The 19229-nt window shown below is 35.3% G+C and overlaps 2 protein-coding genes across 5 annotated transcripts in view; one reads left to right on the top strand and one right to left on the bottom strand.

The window, feature by feature from the left end:
- LOC124639745 (flotillin-2) overlaps window positions 1-19229 on the top strand; it is a 279960-nt gene that overhangs the window by 190878 nt on the left and 69853 nt on the right. The gene's annotated exons all lie outside the window — the stretch shown is intronic.
- Window positions 11692-18722, bottom strand: LOC124639740 (glucose dehydrogenase [FAD, quinone]-like). Of its 3 annotated transcripts, none has more exons than XM_047177203.1 (4): window positions 18574-18722; window positions 15081-15249; window positions 13539-13669; window positions 11692-13382 (listed from the first exon to the last, which is right to left on the bottom strand). In XM_047177203.1, exons 2-4 carry the CDS (start codon window positions 15241-15243, stop codon window positions 11805-11807), a joined length of 1872 nt encoding a protein of 623 aa, XP_047033159.1. In that variant the 5' UTR covers window positions 15244-15249; window positions 18574-18722; the 3' UTR covers window positions 11692-11804. The 3 variants fall into 3 exon arrangements, with proteins under 3 accessions (XP_047033159.1, XP_047033160.1, XP_047033158.1); XM_047177204.1 differs by lacking the exon at window positions 18574-18722 and adding an exon at window positions 18367-18510; XM_047177202.1 differs by lacking the exons at window positions 15081-15249; window positions 18574-18722 and having other exon boundaries at window positions 13539-13999.

Here is a 19229-nt window from a genome sequence, read left to right as displayed (position 1 = left end):
TTACGAACACGATCAAACCAACGGATATTTAATATTTTGCGCAGACATTTGAGGTGGAAGCGGTCTAGTTGCTTGATGTGGCGGCGTCGGTACGGTGTCCATGTTTCCGCTGAGTAGAGTATACAAGGCAACACAACTGCCATATACACAGAGACCTTTGTGGATATCTTTAGGACATGGGAGCTGAAGACCTTCTTGTCGAATTTGCCGAAAGCAGCGGCTGCAGCACCAATTCTGCTATTGATTTCGGCGTCAAGGTCGCACTTTGATGTTATAGTGCTCCCCAAATATCGAAATTTATCGACCTGCTTCAGCACATCTTCACCAAGCATAATGGCCAGTTCTTGACGTCCGTGATTGTCTAAAGACATCACTTCTGTCTTTTTGATGCTGATTTTTAGACCAAATGTACAGCACTGCTTGTGAAGGTTCGTGACTAGCTGTTGCAGGACTTCAGGGGATTCAGCCACGAAACAGAGGTCATCTGCATACATAATGTCCTGTATATGTGCATAGGACACCTTTGTGGTCGCCTTGAGTCTATTCAGGTTGAAAAGTTTGCCGTCAGTCCGATAACGAATACGAACTCCTTCAGGAGAAGAAGTCAATACTTCCCGGACTACAACTGCAAAATATAATGCAAACAATGTGGAGCCAGGACACAACCTTGCTTCACTCCACAGGTGACGGAGAAGAAGCTCGATTGGTCATCTTCATCCGCTACACAACATTGCATGTCATCGTGCAGGAGTCGCAGGAGTCTTATGAACTTCTCTGTACACCCCAACTTTCTCAGTACCTTCCAGAGGGCCTCGCGAGGGACGCAGTCAAAGGCTTTTTCCAGATCAATAAAGCAGAGATACAAGTGCTGTCCCTGCTCTCTACTTTTTTCCTGGAGTTGACGGACTGCGAATATTGCCTCACAAGTTCCTCTGTCTGGTCTGAAACCAAATTGGGTTTCCGGCAGAATCTTTTCAGAGAGGTTCCTGAGGCGGTTTAGAAGTACTCTGGCGAAGACTTTTCCAGAGACAGAGAGCAGTGAAATACCGCGGTAAGAACCACATTCCGACCGGTCGCCTTTGTTCTTATAGAGAGCCCTGACGCGTGATAACTTAAAAGTTTCAGGAACTTGTTCTTTCTCCCACATAAGCACAAACATTTCCCAGACGCGCGAATGCAGTTTCTCGCTGCCGTACTTCAGAAGTTCACCTGGTATAAGGTCTAGGCCAACCGCACGCTGATTTTGCTGTTGTTTGATGGCACAAAGCACCTCATGTTTAGACAAGGCATCATCCAATTCTTCTGCTACTTGAAGTTGAGGCAAACTGTCTATGTAGTGTAGATCGGCTGTTCGATCTACATTAAGTAGATTATTGAAGTGTTCTGCCCAACGATCTAACACTTCATTTTTGCTTTTCAGCAGACTTTTACCATCCAGCGACTTTAGTGGTACCTTTATGAAGTTGGTGGTACCCAGGAGATTGCGAATTTCGCTATAGAAATCACCGAGCTGATTACTAGCAGCAAGCCACTGGATGTGTTGAGCCTTGTCTTGCCATCATTTATCATATTCTTTTGGTAAAGCATCTTTAAAATATGTCACTTTCATTATAGTTTGATGGTAAAACTGTTTTGATTGATAATTAATATAAAGAAAAACAAAAACGTAATCAGATTAAAATGTTGTGACGTCACATTTTCATAGAAAGTAACCGTTTTTGACACTTCATCATCACTGTTGAATTTGACTAAGTACTTTTTTGTACCGTATTGCGAAACAGCTCGCCAGGGCTTAAACCAGCTTTATAAGCACCTACTGTTCACTATAATCGCCTAATTACGACTCTGGTTAGCTCCTAGTGACATTATAATGTGCAGTTGAGCAAGGCGTAGTGACGACATACCGTCTCATTGGGTTTCCGAAATTGATTTGAGTAGAAAAACCTTGAGAATATTGCTCATGCGTTCGATAGAAACATGTTGTTAGTTATTTATTATAGCCGGTTTAGGATGTGGTAATGTTAATGCTGGTAAGAAGAAATGACAGGAGGAAGTCTTGATTTCAGGAAGTCGTTTGGAGAATATTTATTTGTTAGAAGAAAAGCTGGTTACTTCCGAGACGAGTTGTAAAGTAGTAGTTGAGTTGAGTTTGTTGTAGTAGTAGTAGTAGTTGACTTAGAAGTGAAGTGAATTGAAAAAAAAAAACTACTATAGTGACTTTTTAAGACGTGTGAGAGGAGGAGGAAGATAATATTCAAATTGTCAAAATATTTCTTCAGTCATCGAATCAGCTTACCTAAATCGATATAAGCCTCGTCGAAACAGATAAGTTAACATCAGTCTAACCCTTTCTCTCCTAAAAAATGTTATTACAACAACAATTCATACGCAGCATATGTTATACACAGATCCAACTGTTACATTTATTGAATTGCAGCATATTACCGTAACAGGAGTCAAAGTAATAGCTCCCTCCATACCTTAATTAACTTTCAACAGGAATAAGCAAAGGTCAGACGCTATCACACAAATGGCTCCTCACCACGCGATCCTACTCACTGATACTAAATTATTACCCTAGAACAGGATTCATATTTCAAGGTATTTGAAAGTCAGTGTCCGTTAGAACTAGGTAATAGGCCTTTTAGTAGATTGCTATTAACTTTTCGCTGATTAGCGGTTTTTTGGTCCTGTAAGCCGCAAAAGGACATGTGTCGTGTACGGTAAAAACTTGATTTATGATCGATTCTTGCGAAATTTTAATGTGGTGAAGGAAACTGATTGATATTTTAGGTTAGATTTTGATTAGCTATGAAGTTAATCAATATTTATTTAATCGACTACGTAATTAGGAACCTATTATTTTTATTGCAAGACTGTTTTCTTCTATGATCCTTACACATACATGCATGTAAGTATCATGTCTTTTGAAACTCCTTAATTTACAAAGCTCGTTTATTTGATTTGATGTCAATGATCTGTGGAACTAGAGTGAGATTTGAATGATTTTTGCGTTGTAGTCTTTAGGAAGTGCATAGAAAAAGAAATAAGAATGTACTGATGCGCTTCAAAACTTCCTATCCACGATATCAATTACTACTATACTATACCATTTCCAGCAGTTACAGAAATAAAAAACATCGCAATAACAGAACAAACAGCAACAGAGAATATTTCGAAAGAGAACTCCCTGTTGCAAGTCTAACGAGTGGTTGGCGTACGTGATAGCGAGCGCATGCGTCTGAAGTAGCGGCGTCTGCGCAGAACCGATACTAATGTTGCGACATGCAGTTTTTGCCAATAGCAAGATAGCTAACCACCGGTAACTTGGACCCTGAGCCCGATGTCGGTGGCAACCTATTTTTTTATGAATAAACGAAATAATAGATAGCTGTCCTGGAAGCCGACCCCAACATAGTTGGGAAAAAGGCTTCGAAGATGAAGGATGTGATAGCTGTAGTTAGATAGAAAAAGTTTTCTGGGTAGTTTTCAGTTTTTTTTTTTGGAAAGTTGATGCTTTCTCGATTTAAAAGCCTTAGGTGTTTAAAAACGAACAATATTCATTTGAAAATCTGTAGAGTTATTCTTTATATTGATAATAGAGCGAAAATGTAGCTACATAGTTCAGGAATAAGGTTCTTAGAGACGCGGGTCGTATCGAGGAAAACAGCTAGTACCTACTATAATCAATAATCTTTTCGTAAATTACCTTTTATTATGCTCTTAGCGCAGCGTAGGACGTCCACCAACGAGGTGGACAGACGACCTTATAAAGGTCGCCGGAAGACGCTGGATGCAGGTCGCTTCCAACAGGTATCTGTGGAGATCAAAGGGGGAGGCCTATGTTCAGCAGTGGACGTCTTATGGCTGAGATGATGATGATGATGATGATGCTCTTACTTCTACTTTTTGGGGTCAACAATCCGATAAATTACTAAATATTTTAATCTGGTCTCGGTTCTTCTGTCATAGTAATGCAATATTTATAAATTGCATATTTTTATACTTAAATTAATTATCTGTAGTTCTCATTGTGATTAATTCATTTTGTATTATCTAATAAAGTAATATTTTAATTGAATCAGTTTAGTTTGCAAGTGTTGAATTTCTTTTGTTCTTCTTTTGAGGTTGCATAACAATATTTTACTTGGCATTTTCTTTTAGTTGTTAAAATAGTTTTGATATAATATAAAACTTGCAAAGGTCTATTCTTCAATAAACTTATTAAATGAAATAACACATTAATTACTCCGTCTATGATTATGTAAAAATCCTAAAACCTCCTTGCTGCAGCCGTTTGTTCTCGTAGATTTGAATAAGGAACTTAGTGTAAAAGTTTGCTCATCGTAACTTGCCAGTATCTTCCGGCGCGCCTTCAAGCGGCGCAATTTTTTGCAAAAAAATTATGAAATTGTTAATAACTCTAGCTAATTGCATTTTAACAAAACGCAGCAATTTTCTTCTACAATAAAAACCTTTAAGATGCAAAGAAAGAAATAAAATAACGCATAAACTAAGCTAATTCAGTGTTTGTACGGTAATTATGCAAAATAATTTAAACATTTACAGACTCGCTGGTCTTGATTGCGGTACGCGCAGGAATTTAATTATTTATTAACATGTGTCTTTTTAATTTCCACATCAGAATAACGGTAGTTAAAATGTTTTATTTTTCAAATTTTGTTTATCATGGACTTAGGTAACATCCATTAAATGAGATCCATTCTGCCCTGTTAATTAGGCACGGGTAACAAACAAATACATAAATAAAATGTTTATTCTCTCATCACAAATTACAATATTTCCAAAAAAGCGCTTGATCTAATATTTAGTCTATAGACAAAGAATGAGATTGGTGCCCGAAATAGATGTGCAAAACTTGTAAATAAATTATTATATTATCTAATAATTAAATGTTCTAATATTATTCATCTCAGAGATAAATAAATAAAAATTAGAAACATATTTATAAATGGTCGCAAGCGCCACTTCTGATGGTGAACTTCTCCCCATGCTTAAATTTCCTGGTCTTAAAAAAGTGTCTATTTTGCTATGAGCATGAGCAAGGTACAATAGTCATAGTTTTTTTATAGACATTGCAAAGATAACACAACACAATTTCTATTCATGTATTGCCTACCTAATCGTCTAATCTTAAACCACGAATTTGCATGGGCAGGCTATTAAAAGATGAACGATTCAATAAAAGGTGGCAACATTTCATAAAGATTGCATACAAAGGTTAGTGTTGCAAGCAGTGATCTACGGGTTTACCAAGGTTAACCCTTGAAGCTGGTAACATTTTTGATTATGTAATGTGATGGTATCAGAAAGCTACGGATAACAAATGTAGAAAAACAATTAAGCGCTGTGTCGCGGTTTCGAATCCCGCGAGAAACATTTATTTTTGTGATCTGCGAATGTTTTTTTTGCGACTTGTCATGAAATATAATGGAAATACCTAAAGAACGGAAATATATTTTCTTTTAAATACATTTAATTTATTTTTTTGACATAGGTTGATATTATGAGTGCACAAAATTAGTGCCGTTGTTTCGTCACAAAAACTCCGTTGAATTGGTGCGATTATGCTACTCCTTGCTAATGCAATATGGCAGGCGTAAACAAAAAGACCAATGAACGAAATCCACTATACTAAAGACCACTCTACTTTATTAAAGATTTTCCCAAGCAATTTTCTTTTACAATAGATTTATTTTAACCCACGTGTTATCTATTTCTATCTACAGTAAATCTTTAATTCCGACAACGCAAGTACATTGCAGGATTTACTTTATTTTTGATAATGCAACTAAGTACTTTGCTGAAGCTAACTCTAATCAATCTCTGTTAGAATCAATCAAGGACTCTAATAATATTATGAAACAAAAAGAGATCTGACAGCTGTTACCTAAAATTAGTAATTATTTACATAATTGAATATTTCTTGTTTTATTTTTGGTCTTAGATAATACATATTCATGTGGATTGCATATTTAGCTCGTATATATTTAAGTTAACCTATGCGACTGTCACGTACTTGGGTCAAATGACCTGTAATTTTCATATATGTCCTACTACATAGGTTGTGACCTAAGTGTTTCTTATGGTAATCAGTATTATTGTTTGTTACTGCACAGTTTTCGTGTAATTTGACAAAAAACAAATGTCATATAAACTCGAGTGGTGGTGTACCTTCTGTAAGTAATCCATATCCAACTTTTTCCCGATTGCGGTAAAACCAAGCATCTAATTTTTTAACGATTCTTTGTGATTATTGCGTGAAGACTATTCATGATTAAAAATATTTTTCTGATGACAATTATGACAGTGATGTCAAGTATATGAGTATTGTGATTTCTGCACTGATAAAAATCCGCATTAAGCAAGTTCCTCCTCTGTATGAGAATAAACCTATGCCCTTCTTTGGGACAGCAAAAATTATAATGATGATGTTGAAAAGTAAATCCTTATTTATTCCTTTTACATAATAACACCGTAGAATCAATATGTTTATCTGTTATTTTAAGTATTTGCCATATGTTTAATAGAAGGATTAACGTAATATTGTCCATCGCATAATAAACTAGATTGATGTTGTAAAAAGGTAAAGTATGTTATCTATTTGCCGCTTACATAAGTGGAAGAGGGAATATTATCAATTTGAGTACCTCTTCAACATATGTAAAAGGTGCCGAGGACACCAGGGTGTACATCCTAGTCGTAGGAAGGCAATCCAGAAACTTTTTTTGAGTAGCAGCAACACTTTATTTCATCTTCGATACATTTTATTCTAATTTTTTACCAAGAAATACTCTAAAAGAATGTTTTCCATTATTTCAATTTATCATTTACCACATAAAATCTCAATATGAACGATGTGTTCTCGGAATATCACCCGATGATATCCTAATAGTCAATACTCCACAAGCGATCGAGCTCAATCAGGAGGTTTGTTTCACTGCGAATAGCTCAGTACTTATTGGAAGCTCAAGTTATCGCATAGTTCATGTTATGACATAAGGTTATCTAGAACCTGATGATAGACTTTCTCTTTGGATACCTAGAAAAGTATAGGGAAGGTACAGTATAAAGTAACTGTGCTCAAGTTGCTAAGTGGTAAATTACAGACATGTCATAATTAGTTGCTTGGTATTTTGAATAAAATGCTTTATAGGATAAAAATTGCGTAAATTGCGCTCTGGGGCCCGATTTTCCCAAGTTAATAATGTCAAAATTGTATAGAAATTGAATCGCAATAGCAGTTTTAACCATATGATTTCATTATTAAATGACAAAAAAGGATAAAAACGTTTATTTCAAAGAAAAAATAACGGAATGCCACATACGCTTCAATCGTAATTGAGTCGTGATTGGATCTCAGTCGAATGTGAATCGTATGTCGCTTAAGTAAAATTAGGAGGATCGGGCCCCTGGTCACAGGATGAAAATAATAAATACTTAGTGGCCGAATTAACAATGTAAATTTAGTTGCGCTATGGCCTTTGCATCGACATGGCATTAAAAAGTTTCTGGCAACTGTAAAACGCCATTCACCAAAGGCTTTCTTTTCTTTCCCAAAGACTGCTGCAAGGTCCTCAGGAATCCTTCTATCTACTATTCAAAGAAAACTTGTTAATAAACCCAAAATAAAACATGTATCTAAATTCTTCCTCAGCAGTAAGGTAGCGGTAGTGTTTTCGAAATTACGTCTCTTTAAAGTCACATCGTGCGACGTTTTACTTTGAGGCGTCTGTTTTGGCAACGACACGCGCTATGGGCCAATGGGCTACGGTTCATGGAAGAGCACCTAGTATAGGAGGATTTATAATTAGTGAAAATTATACAGTTCAATCGAGATATGTTCAGTTACAGTTCAGCTACATCTATGCAAATGTTATAAAGCTTGTTTTTTCGGATTTGAAAATTGCTGAGTTTGTAAGGGTTTGAGGAATTCGGAAGCTACATTTATGAGCTTGACAATGATCACTATCGATTTTCCGAAAGGTCATCAAATTGGATAAATGCAGTTTGTTTTATCTGGGACTACATATCTTACTAAATAAGTGCAAACATGCTGTCCAAGGCTAGTGATTTATCACACGGACTACTAAACGTAAACTGATGCAACGAACCCTTACATATTTTTTGAAACGTCTGCCATGAATTATAATGTGTATCAATGAGTCATTTGGTTATATTTTCTTCGCTTATTTATCAATTCATTAATTGTATTTAAATACATAGTTTTTTAATTGATAAGCCTTTATCGTAAATTTTAATAATTAAATAACATTTTTATCTTTGCAGGTAATCAATGAAGTCTTATTAACTACGAAAATGGTGAGACGAAGATTTTAAACAATCAGCTATTATTTGATAACCTTTGTAAGTCTCTGCCTACAAAAAGGAATACCAATTTTTCTTGACAGAAAAGTATACATAGGTAGGTTAAACATGGATTTTCTTTTTTTTAAAGACGTCAAAAAACATCAAATGACCCCTCCCGCTGCGGGTTAACAGCGGCGAGGGAGTGTCAGACTCTTACTGCCTAAAAACCGTCGTGTTCCTTCGTAGGTCTTTTATGTACCAGGGCCGCGGTAACTCTATCGAACAATTCCGCAGCCCCGGCGGACCTTGTCCCTGCTGGGCCCCGCTGAGGTTAAACATGGATCTTCAACGAACTTTCGGGGCTGTGAGATGGTTCTCTGCCTTGAAATGGCAGATGAGTAGGTGGATTTCTGTTGGAAGAAATCTGATTATAGTTTCCGAACTTCCCGCTGCGAGTTCTTGATTTCGATCACCTCGTTAAAAAAATATGCCCTTTAATATAATTCTTCTGATTTTAAATTGTGATTTCATACCTAAGTATTCCTACAAACATACACGCGTATTCAACCTTTGCCGAAGTTCTAATGACTCCGTAAAAATATTTGTTTGAAGTGAGTGGACCCGTGTCCAAAGTTCGAAGTCCATCGTCTAGTGTAGGGTGAAGGTCGTCAAATGTTTTTCTAGGACATGATAGTTTCGTCACGGTGTTTAATTCCATTGCTTTACAACTTTCGCGAAGCAAGTTGCTGTGTATACTGTGTCAGCTTACGTGGGTGGGGATGGTAGATGTGAGGCAGCTTGAAGGGATTAACGAATGTAGGTTCAGCATTATAGTGGTCGTGGTTGGTGTGAATATCTGTACTTCTTTTAGCGTCCAGCCTTCGACTATTTCTCATCCCTGCAATTTGTTTGTCGGTTTGCTTGTAGTTAGAAAAAATATTTTTTTGTACACTATTATTCTGTTCTGTAACTTTCGTTCATTTGTTACAATAAGTTAATTAATTAACCTAATTCGGTTCAATTGTAAATTAATTCAATCAGTTTGATAGATATTACCTACTATTTTGTACTAATTGCTTACATTAACACAATTGATTACCTCTATGGGTAGTAGTTTTCTTAATCTTTGAACATAGACCTATTAATGTGAAAGATGTGCCAATGGGCAACCAATGTGTCATTGGCAGTGATTCACCACAGAAACATAATTGTGAAATCCAATCGCCTGCATAATTTTTCACTTAATGCAATCAATATTTGGACTTTGAACCACTATTGCTCAAAACCTGTCCTACTAGCACATCAGTGGTAACTATCATGCACCTTAACTCAATAGTAATAAGTACGATTTTTCTATAAAACTGTTAACCTGAAATTGACTGTACATAGATGCATCATTTTTCCACCTATGCAATCAATTTTTGGACTTTGAACCACTATTGCTCAAAACTTATAAATTATAAATGTAAAGTCATCCTTGAGCTTGTAGCCAGACGAATCTCCATCTCCTGAAAAATATTTTTGCCGTTTTTTTTTTCCACGCAACTGATTTTGAGGGATCGCCCTAAAATTTAAAATCTCTGGAATATTTCTCTTTACAATAATTTCGTTATCATGGGGATAAATATCTGCTTCTGTAAATTAAATTCCACACCTTGATTAAATATTTGTATCGCCTATTTTACCTTATGTGACGGTCCTTACCTACTTTGTTCGTTGGATAGCAAATAATCTAATCTATAAATAAGATTAATATCATAATTAAGAGAGCTGTTATTAAGTCCATGGTTGGTTTTACCACGTTGTAAACTGATAGTTGGTGTAATAATGTTTTATTGTTTATCATTATAATCATCAGCCTTTTTATCATCCACATGATTGAATTTATAGTCCAGGTTTCTTCGAGATGTTTTCCTTCACCTTTGATCAGTCAGTAAATTACTATAGTTAACCGTATTTTGTATAATGAAGAAAACTTACATCAAGTAAAAATAGCATTTTGTGTTGAAAATTGGCAGAAAAGATACTTACCGGCTATGTAATTATGATGTACTGCAGTTTTTCCGCGGTTTCATCCGCGTCCCGTGGGAACTACTGCCTGTACCGGGATAAAATATAGCCTAAGTGAATAAAGAGTGTGTTTTTGAGTTTATCTATTACAAACAATCAAAAATAGATTTTTTTCCTCTTTCTAGTATAACTATGCAGACCGAGTTGGGTGTTGTATTCATATTTACGTAAAATAATCTGTTTTCACTCTTCACCAATATGCCCACTATTTTTTAAGTTTATCCTTACTAATATTATAAATCGGAAAGTGAGTTTGTTTGTTTGTTTGTTTGTTTGTTCCGCTTTCACGCCGTAACTACTGAACCGATTGCTTTGAAATTTTGCAGACGTAAAGTCAGAAGTCCGGATTAAATAATAGGGTACTTTTTATCCCGAAAAAATAGATATTCCCGAGGGAAAACAAAAATATTGTTTGCTTGATGGATGGATTGTAGATGGCGCTGTGTGTCGTTTAAAACAAGGTAATATATTGCAAACGAATATAAACATGTAAAAGAAGCTAAATGATACGATAATGAATCCCCGAAAATGAGGAATTCCCGAGGGATGATGTACAATTTGTTTAATCGTCTATACTGTTTTTTTTTACATCTACTTATATATTGCAAACGAATATGAACATATAAATTTAGAAGCTAAATGATACGATAGTGAATCCTCCAAAATGAGGAATTCCCGAGGGATGACGTACAATTTGTTTTATCGTCTTAACTGTTTTTTTTACATCTACTTATCCTGAAATAACTATAATTCAACGAATTACTAATTGGTAAAAGTATTAGTTAAGTTATTTAGTTCTTGAGGTATGCGATAGATGGCGCTGGGTGTTTTTAAAACGTGGTAACGATGTGTTTTTAAAATACGTAAGAAGTGGAATGATAGCTTTTTAAAACGTGGTGACGTTGTTTTTTTTAAGATACGTAAGAAGTGCAATGATATCTCGCGCTTTAACCTGTAGCTCATTGTTCAATCGCGAGCTTCCCGATAGCTCGATAGATGGCGTACTATTTATCTTTACTACTCTACTACTACTACTTTTTATCAACACACCACGCGGGCGAAGCCGCTGGCGGAAGCTAGTCTTATATAAACAAACTGATAAAAAACAATTATATAACATTTCACACCACAAATATTGTGTTGTCACTATGTAAATATTATTTAAAATCTTATCTGTCTGTTTAATATATTTTGCTTGTAGGCACATATCTTTAACAGCTTTATTGATCAGGCCACTGTAAATAATAACCAAGTATTTGTCTAGAAAAAGATTAAATGAACAACAACATCTATAAAATAATCTGTACTTAATTTAATTCCTTAAACCTAACTTTTTCATAATTTATCACAACTTATTGCAGATTTTATTTGCAACACTCGAATTGTACTTCACTTATCACTTGTTAGAGTTCCTCGTGATTGTCTAACCACGATTTTTTAATCATATCTGCGCCTTTTTCCCCAATCATAATCGTAGGCGCATTAGTATTGCCCCGCACTACAAAAGGCATTATACTTGCATCTATGACCCGCAACCCTTTCACATTGTGTACTCTCAACTCTGGGTCAACTACAGACTCCCTATCATTCTTAGGTCCCATCTTGGCTGTACTAGTAGGATGATACAACGAAAATGTAAGTTCCCTCGCAATACATTCCAAATGTTTATCGCTTTGCTTCTCAAAATCCTTACATGCTTCAATCTCAATCCAGTCTAATTTAAGTCCAGCTCCCTGGAACGTTTTGGTGTCACCCAATCTCAAAGAGTGTTTCTTCATGGCAGTTATTAAAGTATCCAAATCTTCCCGCTCTTTAAAATAGTTGGCGTATATAAGAGGATGCTCAAGTGGATTCTTGCTGTTTAGAACAATCTTACCTCTTGATTTTGGGAGCAATAACACAGTGTACACTACGATGACGAAATTCGATGTGTTAATTTCAATGAATTTACGATAAACTTCGTCATTCAAACCGTGCTTTTCAAAAACATCAAGCATACCATGCAGACTGGGAGGCATAACCAGGTAGTGATGTTGGATATCTGGGGAAGACGCGTCAGGGTCTGTGGTATTCATAAAGCTAATGACTCTATGTGGCGAAGTATCCTTCAATATCCCAGTCCCTTTCAAAAAGTATTCGGCAACCGAACCTACTACATTTTGTACAGACATTAAATTTTTATCGCCTGGCATTGTATAGAACATAGGCACGAATACGTGGTCTTGTAAGTTTTCTCCAACGGGCAGATCAGCTTTAACTTCGATATCCATCTCCTCTAAATGTTTCTTCGGTCCAATACCCGATAGCATTAAAATTTGCGGAGAGTTTATAGAACCACCCGATAATACAACTTCTTTTTTGGCATTAACAATTATATCTTTACCATCTTTGGTAATCTGAACACCTTTAACCGTGTTCGAGCTAGGATGGAATAAAACTTTAGTCACTATGGCGTTTTTGATTACGTGTAAATTTTTCCTATCTTTAATTGGACTCAAGAATGCTCGAGCAGTACTATATCTAACATTGCCTTTAATATTAGACTGCGCTGCTGTTATACCCATTTGATTGTCTCCGTTGACGTCGCTTAAGTTTTTCATTCCAAGTTCTCCTGCAGCTTGTATGATAATATTTTCGAATAGATGAGGATCTGTTACTTCTACAATATTGATGGGTCCATCCTTGTTATGGTGTTTGCTCCTTTCTTTTGTGTAGTCTCCTGTGAATTTTTCGCTTTTTAGAAAGTATGGTAGGACTTCATCGTAGCTCCATCCATAGTTGCCGTCTGCTGCCCAGGTGTCGTAGTCTAGTTTGTTTGCTCTGACATAGAACATGGCGTTGATGCTGCTGCTACCGCCCAGTACTTTCCCCCGGGGCCAAGCGCAACCTTTTGTTTTGTAACTCCTGCAAGCATCTTGTGGCTGGGTCTTGTATCCCCAGTCTAAGTCGGTGCCCAAGCTGTTGTAGAAGACTTGCGGAATCTGTAAAAAATTTTATGTTGTTTTAATCATATACCATACAAATATTCGGTAGTAATTACTCATTGGGTAGTCATTTCCTTATTTCAATTCATGTAAAGACCCTCAATAACATGATTGTATGAGGGAATTTCTTAGTTATGATTGAGCAGTACTCACTTCAGTATTTAACGTGGGGTTTCCTCCAGCCTCGACCAGCAAGACCTTCCAATCTGGCACCTCACTCAATCTGTTTGCTACAACCGACCCAGCGGAACCGGCGCCCACCACTATGAAGTCATAGTTTGGATCTGAAATGTAGCAGATTTTTATGAGACAAGAAGAAAAATAAAATATGAAATATAAAAAAAAATATGAAAAATAAAATAAAATGCCTTTTTTTGTAACAATTTTCTTCCACAAAGCTTGCAGTATAAGATGAACGCATATTAAGGTGTCATAACATTTTTTTTTTTTAATGGGTTGGTAGAGGCTACAGTTTTTTACCGTCTTTATCGTCATTATTATTTTTGGGGCCCTTTACTTATTAAATATTACAAACATTAATCTGAAGCTTTTTTAATGAGGGTATGACAGCTCAACCATATTTTTTACGTTAAGTCCAAAAACCTTTTGTATGATGTATTACAAATTATATTTAGTACCAAATCATTTGAGTGGTCAATACATAAGTGCAAAACCCTTCAGCAATTGACATATTTTCTTGAACAGGTTTCTAGCTTAGTAAACATTCTAATTTTAGTAAAACAATTAGCGATATCTACATAATTATGACTGGCCAAACCAAGATTCCGTGGCCTATTTGAGTCTACAATCTGCTTTAATGACTGCCAAATCTCTTTGGCCCTTTGTAAATTCAATTTACCAACTTGTAGGCTCCGAACTTAGCTGCCAACCTTTAGTTATTTAAGTTCCGATGGTAATTTCCTCATTTCATTTTAATTAGCTAGGCATTGACCGCCTCAAGTTATCAGGTTATCACTGAAAATCTTTTGGGTGGTTTCAAAAATATATTTTGCTTGAGAGACCAACAATTACGAACGAGTGAGTCTTAAGTGAGTTTGAGTATCGGGTTACCCGGGTAACTGGGTTGAGGTGGTCAGATAGGCAGTCGCTTCTTGCAAAGCACTGGTACTCAGCTGAATCCGTTTAGACTGGAAGCCGACCCCAACATGGTTGGGAAAATGGCTCGGAGGATGATGATTCCTAAGGCAAATTATTTTTACATTTCGTAAGTGCATATTATGTTTCAGTCGCAGTTTATGTTTTGTAACCATTGGTGTACCAATGATGATTCCAAACATGTCGTTGACTTGCAAAACGGTTTTTACGGCATAACGCTGTTATAATCGTTTTATGTTATTCTTCATGTTTAAAACTTATTATACATGTAAATAACGGTTGTTTGTTTCATATTTTACATAAAATTATGCGCAGTATATTGATTTTAAATAACATGAATTAAAAACAAACCATCGTTATTTATTTCTTTAATTGACCCCTATTAAAATGGATTGTTTAATAGAAAAGTCGTAGCTGGAACCGGTGAATATATATTATCATTGTTACATATTAATTGGGAAGAATATATTTAGAAAACCGTGCGTTTCCTCAAGAAAGTCTAATTAGTCATAGATAATGGTCCAAAAAAACTTGCTGTCATGCAGCTCAATATCAAAATATGTCAAAATTTTAGGTTACCTTTAAGAACAGCCTCCGTAGCATCATCAGGCCAAAGATGGTCCCCCGCAATAGCACATTGTGCTGCGAAGAATGTCTGCAGAGTTTGTACGAAGAGTGGCCCAGCTACCTGGTAGCTGTCCAAGATCATAGACGTCAGCGCTGGGTCACAGGCCCACGACATCTTCACCTGGAATCAGTATTGTAGGGGAATTCATAAGAGAGCAAAGTCTAAAAGTTATAGATAAAGATAAAAAGTCATTTATTCAAAGTAGATTGAAAATCAGCACTGTTTGAAGGTCAAATTTACAAAAGTCAGCCTCCAAAACGCCCGCCCTTCACCACTTCATATGTGTTTTTGCTGGGAAGATGAATAAGAAGAAGATAGTGGACTAGGCTGGTAGTTGAGGTATCTACATTCGAGTCTTGTGGCCTAGAGTAATACAGCCTTACTATAAAAACTTAAACATCTGTTGAACACTTGTCTAAAAATAGTGTGGCTGCCAAACGGACCGTATTTCAACGTCATAATTTCTGATTTTTAGGCAAGTGTTCAACAGACGTTTAAAAGTTTTTGTGGTACGACGGATAAGGTCTGTGGCCTCTTTATCCGCAGCACACCATTTTGTATAGTGCTCGCCAAACTTTTTGTCGTCACTGAACTTACTTCTGTTGCTACGCAGAGACCACTTTTACAGATCAGTAGGAAAGAGAGGTACGTGACATGCGTACTTTTCCTCGGAATCTAGTTGCAAACTGACTATGAGTTTTCATGAATTGTTCTTATAAATCATACTCATATGCTATGAACCGTCAAAGGGCTAATTGATTTATGAACAGAGATGAAGACGCTATTTCTGGAATTATTAGCGATCGCCTGACTTAACTGGACTTTGTATCGACACAAATCAGTCAAAGCAAACAAATGATGATGTTGTTTGGACAGTTAAATTGAGTTCTTAGTAATTCTTTCTTAATGGTCGAACTTTCGACTTACGGATATTAGGGAAAACTAGTTGTTTTACGCGGTTTCTAACCAGCGAAAATAAATATTTGCATGGGAGAACCTCTATTGCCTCCTTGTAAATAAAACTGTATGAATTATATAGCCCTATTCGTTGTGATTCATACTTCAGGTGACAATTTGCATATAAATTAATTATAGGTACCCAATAAAGCGTAATTACATGACGTTGACATAATAAATCAACATTATTTATCTTCGCAAATAGTAGGCATTTTACATAAATAAACAATAATATGTTTAACAAACTAATAATAGCGGTCTATAGTTAGCTGTTGAACGTGCGCAAATATTTAACCAAATCGGCCATTTTATGTTTTTTCGTGAGATGGGTCTAAGAAAATAAAATGTAGATACAATAACAAACTTTTATGTATGAAACTATTTTTAGCGTTAAAATATGTTTAGGGATTTATGAAGACTCTTCTGTCAGGGTATTTTGTTTAATTAACTTACTTAAGTATTTTTAGGAAATGTGTGCATTATGCATTAAAATGATTTGCAGCGTTCAAAATAATTTATTTATCTGATTATGAACGGTGCCATTTTCATTTAGAGTATTAAGGTCCTCAAGAATATAATAAACAGGCTTGAACTGTGAAATAACCTCCGTAGACTTAGATCATAGTTTAGAACTGAGCATCATTGTATTCGACACGATCATTTTATTCATATTAGAAAGCAGATCAAACAGACAACGGCATACTTAGCCATTTCTTCAGAACCATTCAAAATCTACATTGGAGTGTAAAGTTTTGGCTGTCTTTCGCAGTTTCACTGTGTCCTTTACTTTATGCATCGTGAAAAAAATACATAGGTATTTTTGCCCAAGGTATCGTTAGAATATAGGAGTCAAACATAGAATGAAAGGGGGGCATGAAAGGGGGGTTTTGGGGGTGCTGTCATTTTGTATTTTTTGACGTGAAAAAGTGCTAGAGTCTAGCCTATTTTCAATAAACGATTTTGACTTTGACTTTGACTTTGAATGTTCCCGATTTTTTTGAAGTCGGATAACTACTTCCACCTCCACTACCTTATTATAAAAAGTATGTTCAAAAACTATGCAGCTAAATCAGTTCTTAATGATCACGTTTTATAATAAGTAATTTGGTTAGCATCACCATACCAAGATACCAAGTTTCCTCTGAATCCATTCTCCAAAATATATACTTAGCACATGTATGTATCTCTAACATTTTCACTAGCACTACTTTTCTTTGCAAAAACTGCGTTAGAAGAATAACAAACTCAGTATCAATTAAGCAATCTTATTTACTTTTTAAGATAATATAAGTAGCCTTGAACACAGAGATAAGTGTTATTGAATTTACCCTTAACTTATTAGTTTAAGATTATGATTGTGTATTAATATTTATTTTCACCTATTTATTATCTAGGTCCTAGATGTTTTCCCGCGGATTCAACCGCGTCCCGGGTAAACTTCTTCACGTACCGGGATAAAATATAGCCTATGTTACTCGGGTAATATCAAGCTTCTCAACAGTGTACGAATGATTGAAATCGGCTTAGTAGTTTCAGAGCCTTTATGTACATAGCTTTCCTCTTTATTATATGTATTAGTATAATATTAATATTTATTTTTATCTGTTATCTACATTGATATAGTGATTACTACAATGGAGTTATCAACATTTATAACTATATCTAATAAAACATCCACTTAAAATTATTAAAGTACCTACGTAATTGTGTTTTATTAGTACTATTAGTTTATTAAAATACGAGGTGACTACAAAAACAATAATGACTTTGTTTTTGTCAAAACTTCTCTTGCGACAATCATAGATAATTCATATTTAATAGAGTAATTAATTGGTGTCTTAAATTAGGTATTTCTTGAGCACGTCAACTATGTGTACGAAGAATCTTGATATTTGGAGTATTTTACTTATATGCTATATTGATATATGCTATAGCTTATACTGCTATATGTGCAAAGTTTAGCCTATTGTAATAAAATTATAAGTGCTGTAAGGTATAGTACATGTAACTAATATCCAGGAATAATTTTGTTCTATTATTTTTCTAACTTCTCTTATTCTGACCACTGGGCGACCACAAGTTGTAAACTGGCATACAAATGAGTAATGACTTAAATATCTTTGTTTTAAGAGAATAACACTACAAATAATTAAATATTAGTTGTGTTTTTATTGCAGTGTAGAGAAATGAAAAGAAAGTAATAAATCATACTGTAAATAATTGGAGAAAGCTGTCTGCGTCAAAACTGTCGAGAAAAAATATTATAAACACGACACTCACTTTGCAGTTTGGTCCGTTTGGATATTACACTCTTTTTTATAAATTAAAATGTTAAGGAATAATTTAATTATGTTGACACTATTTTAAACACGTGTTTGTCTATTTATTTTATTTTATATTTACTCCCTAAATTACACCCCGATTTATTTAAAATCACTTCCGAAAAATTCTTTAAATTAATTAAAAAAAAACTTTAGAAAAGCTTACCGTCTTATTTTCGACCTTATTTTTATTGTATTAAGTTGTATTATGGTTTTAACACTGTATCTGCCAGCACAGGTGCATAGCGGATCGTTCGACCACTGACCGACAACTAGTGGCACGCACCTTACACACACAGACATGTATATGTATCTATATATGTATTTATGCACACAGATATAAGCGGAGTAATCTCTACGCGGTAGTGCCGGTTTTCTTATCTGTTATGTTTTGTTAAGTTAATATTGTCGCCTTGTAATGTTGTATCTCAGTTTATCTAATAAGATACATTGCTTTACTAATTATGCTAGGCACCATTCGGATTTTTTTTTGCTATTTCTCCTATGTAAAAGTAAAATATGATTTCATGGTTGTTTGTGGTTTTAAAATATAACTTGCTGGTATGTGCTGGTAGGTGTCATAAAATTATTGTTTTTCTTCCTTTCTTATGAGAAAACTAAACCTAGTCAATGGAGTATGGTGCAAATGGCGTATGTTTTATCTAATGCCCTATATGACTTGTGAAAAGTAAATTTGCTCAAACACTTAGCTACCTAAACTGCGCAGTACATCAAGTATTTGCACAGCACAAGTAACTACATAGTATTTATTGCTAAAGGACCATGAATTTAAATATTTTATTCAATCTGTTACTTGTTTGT

This window comes from Helicoverpa zea, chromosome 19 (genome assembly GCF_022581195.2).
Source record: "Helicoverpa zea isolate HzStark_Cry1AcR chromosome 19, ilHelZeax1.1, whole genome shotgun sequence".
Classification (NCBI taxonomy): Eukaryota; Metazoa; Arthropoda; class Insecta; order Lepidoptera; family Noctuidae; genus Helicoverpa; species Helicoverpa zea.
Note: the sequence above shows the minus strand (reverse complement) of the source record. Positions and strands in the feature narration are given on the sequence as shown.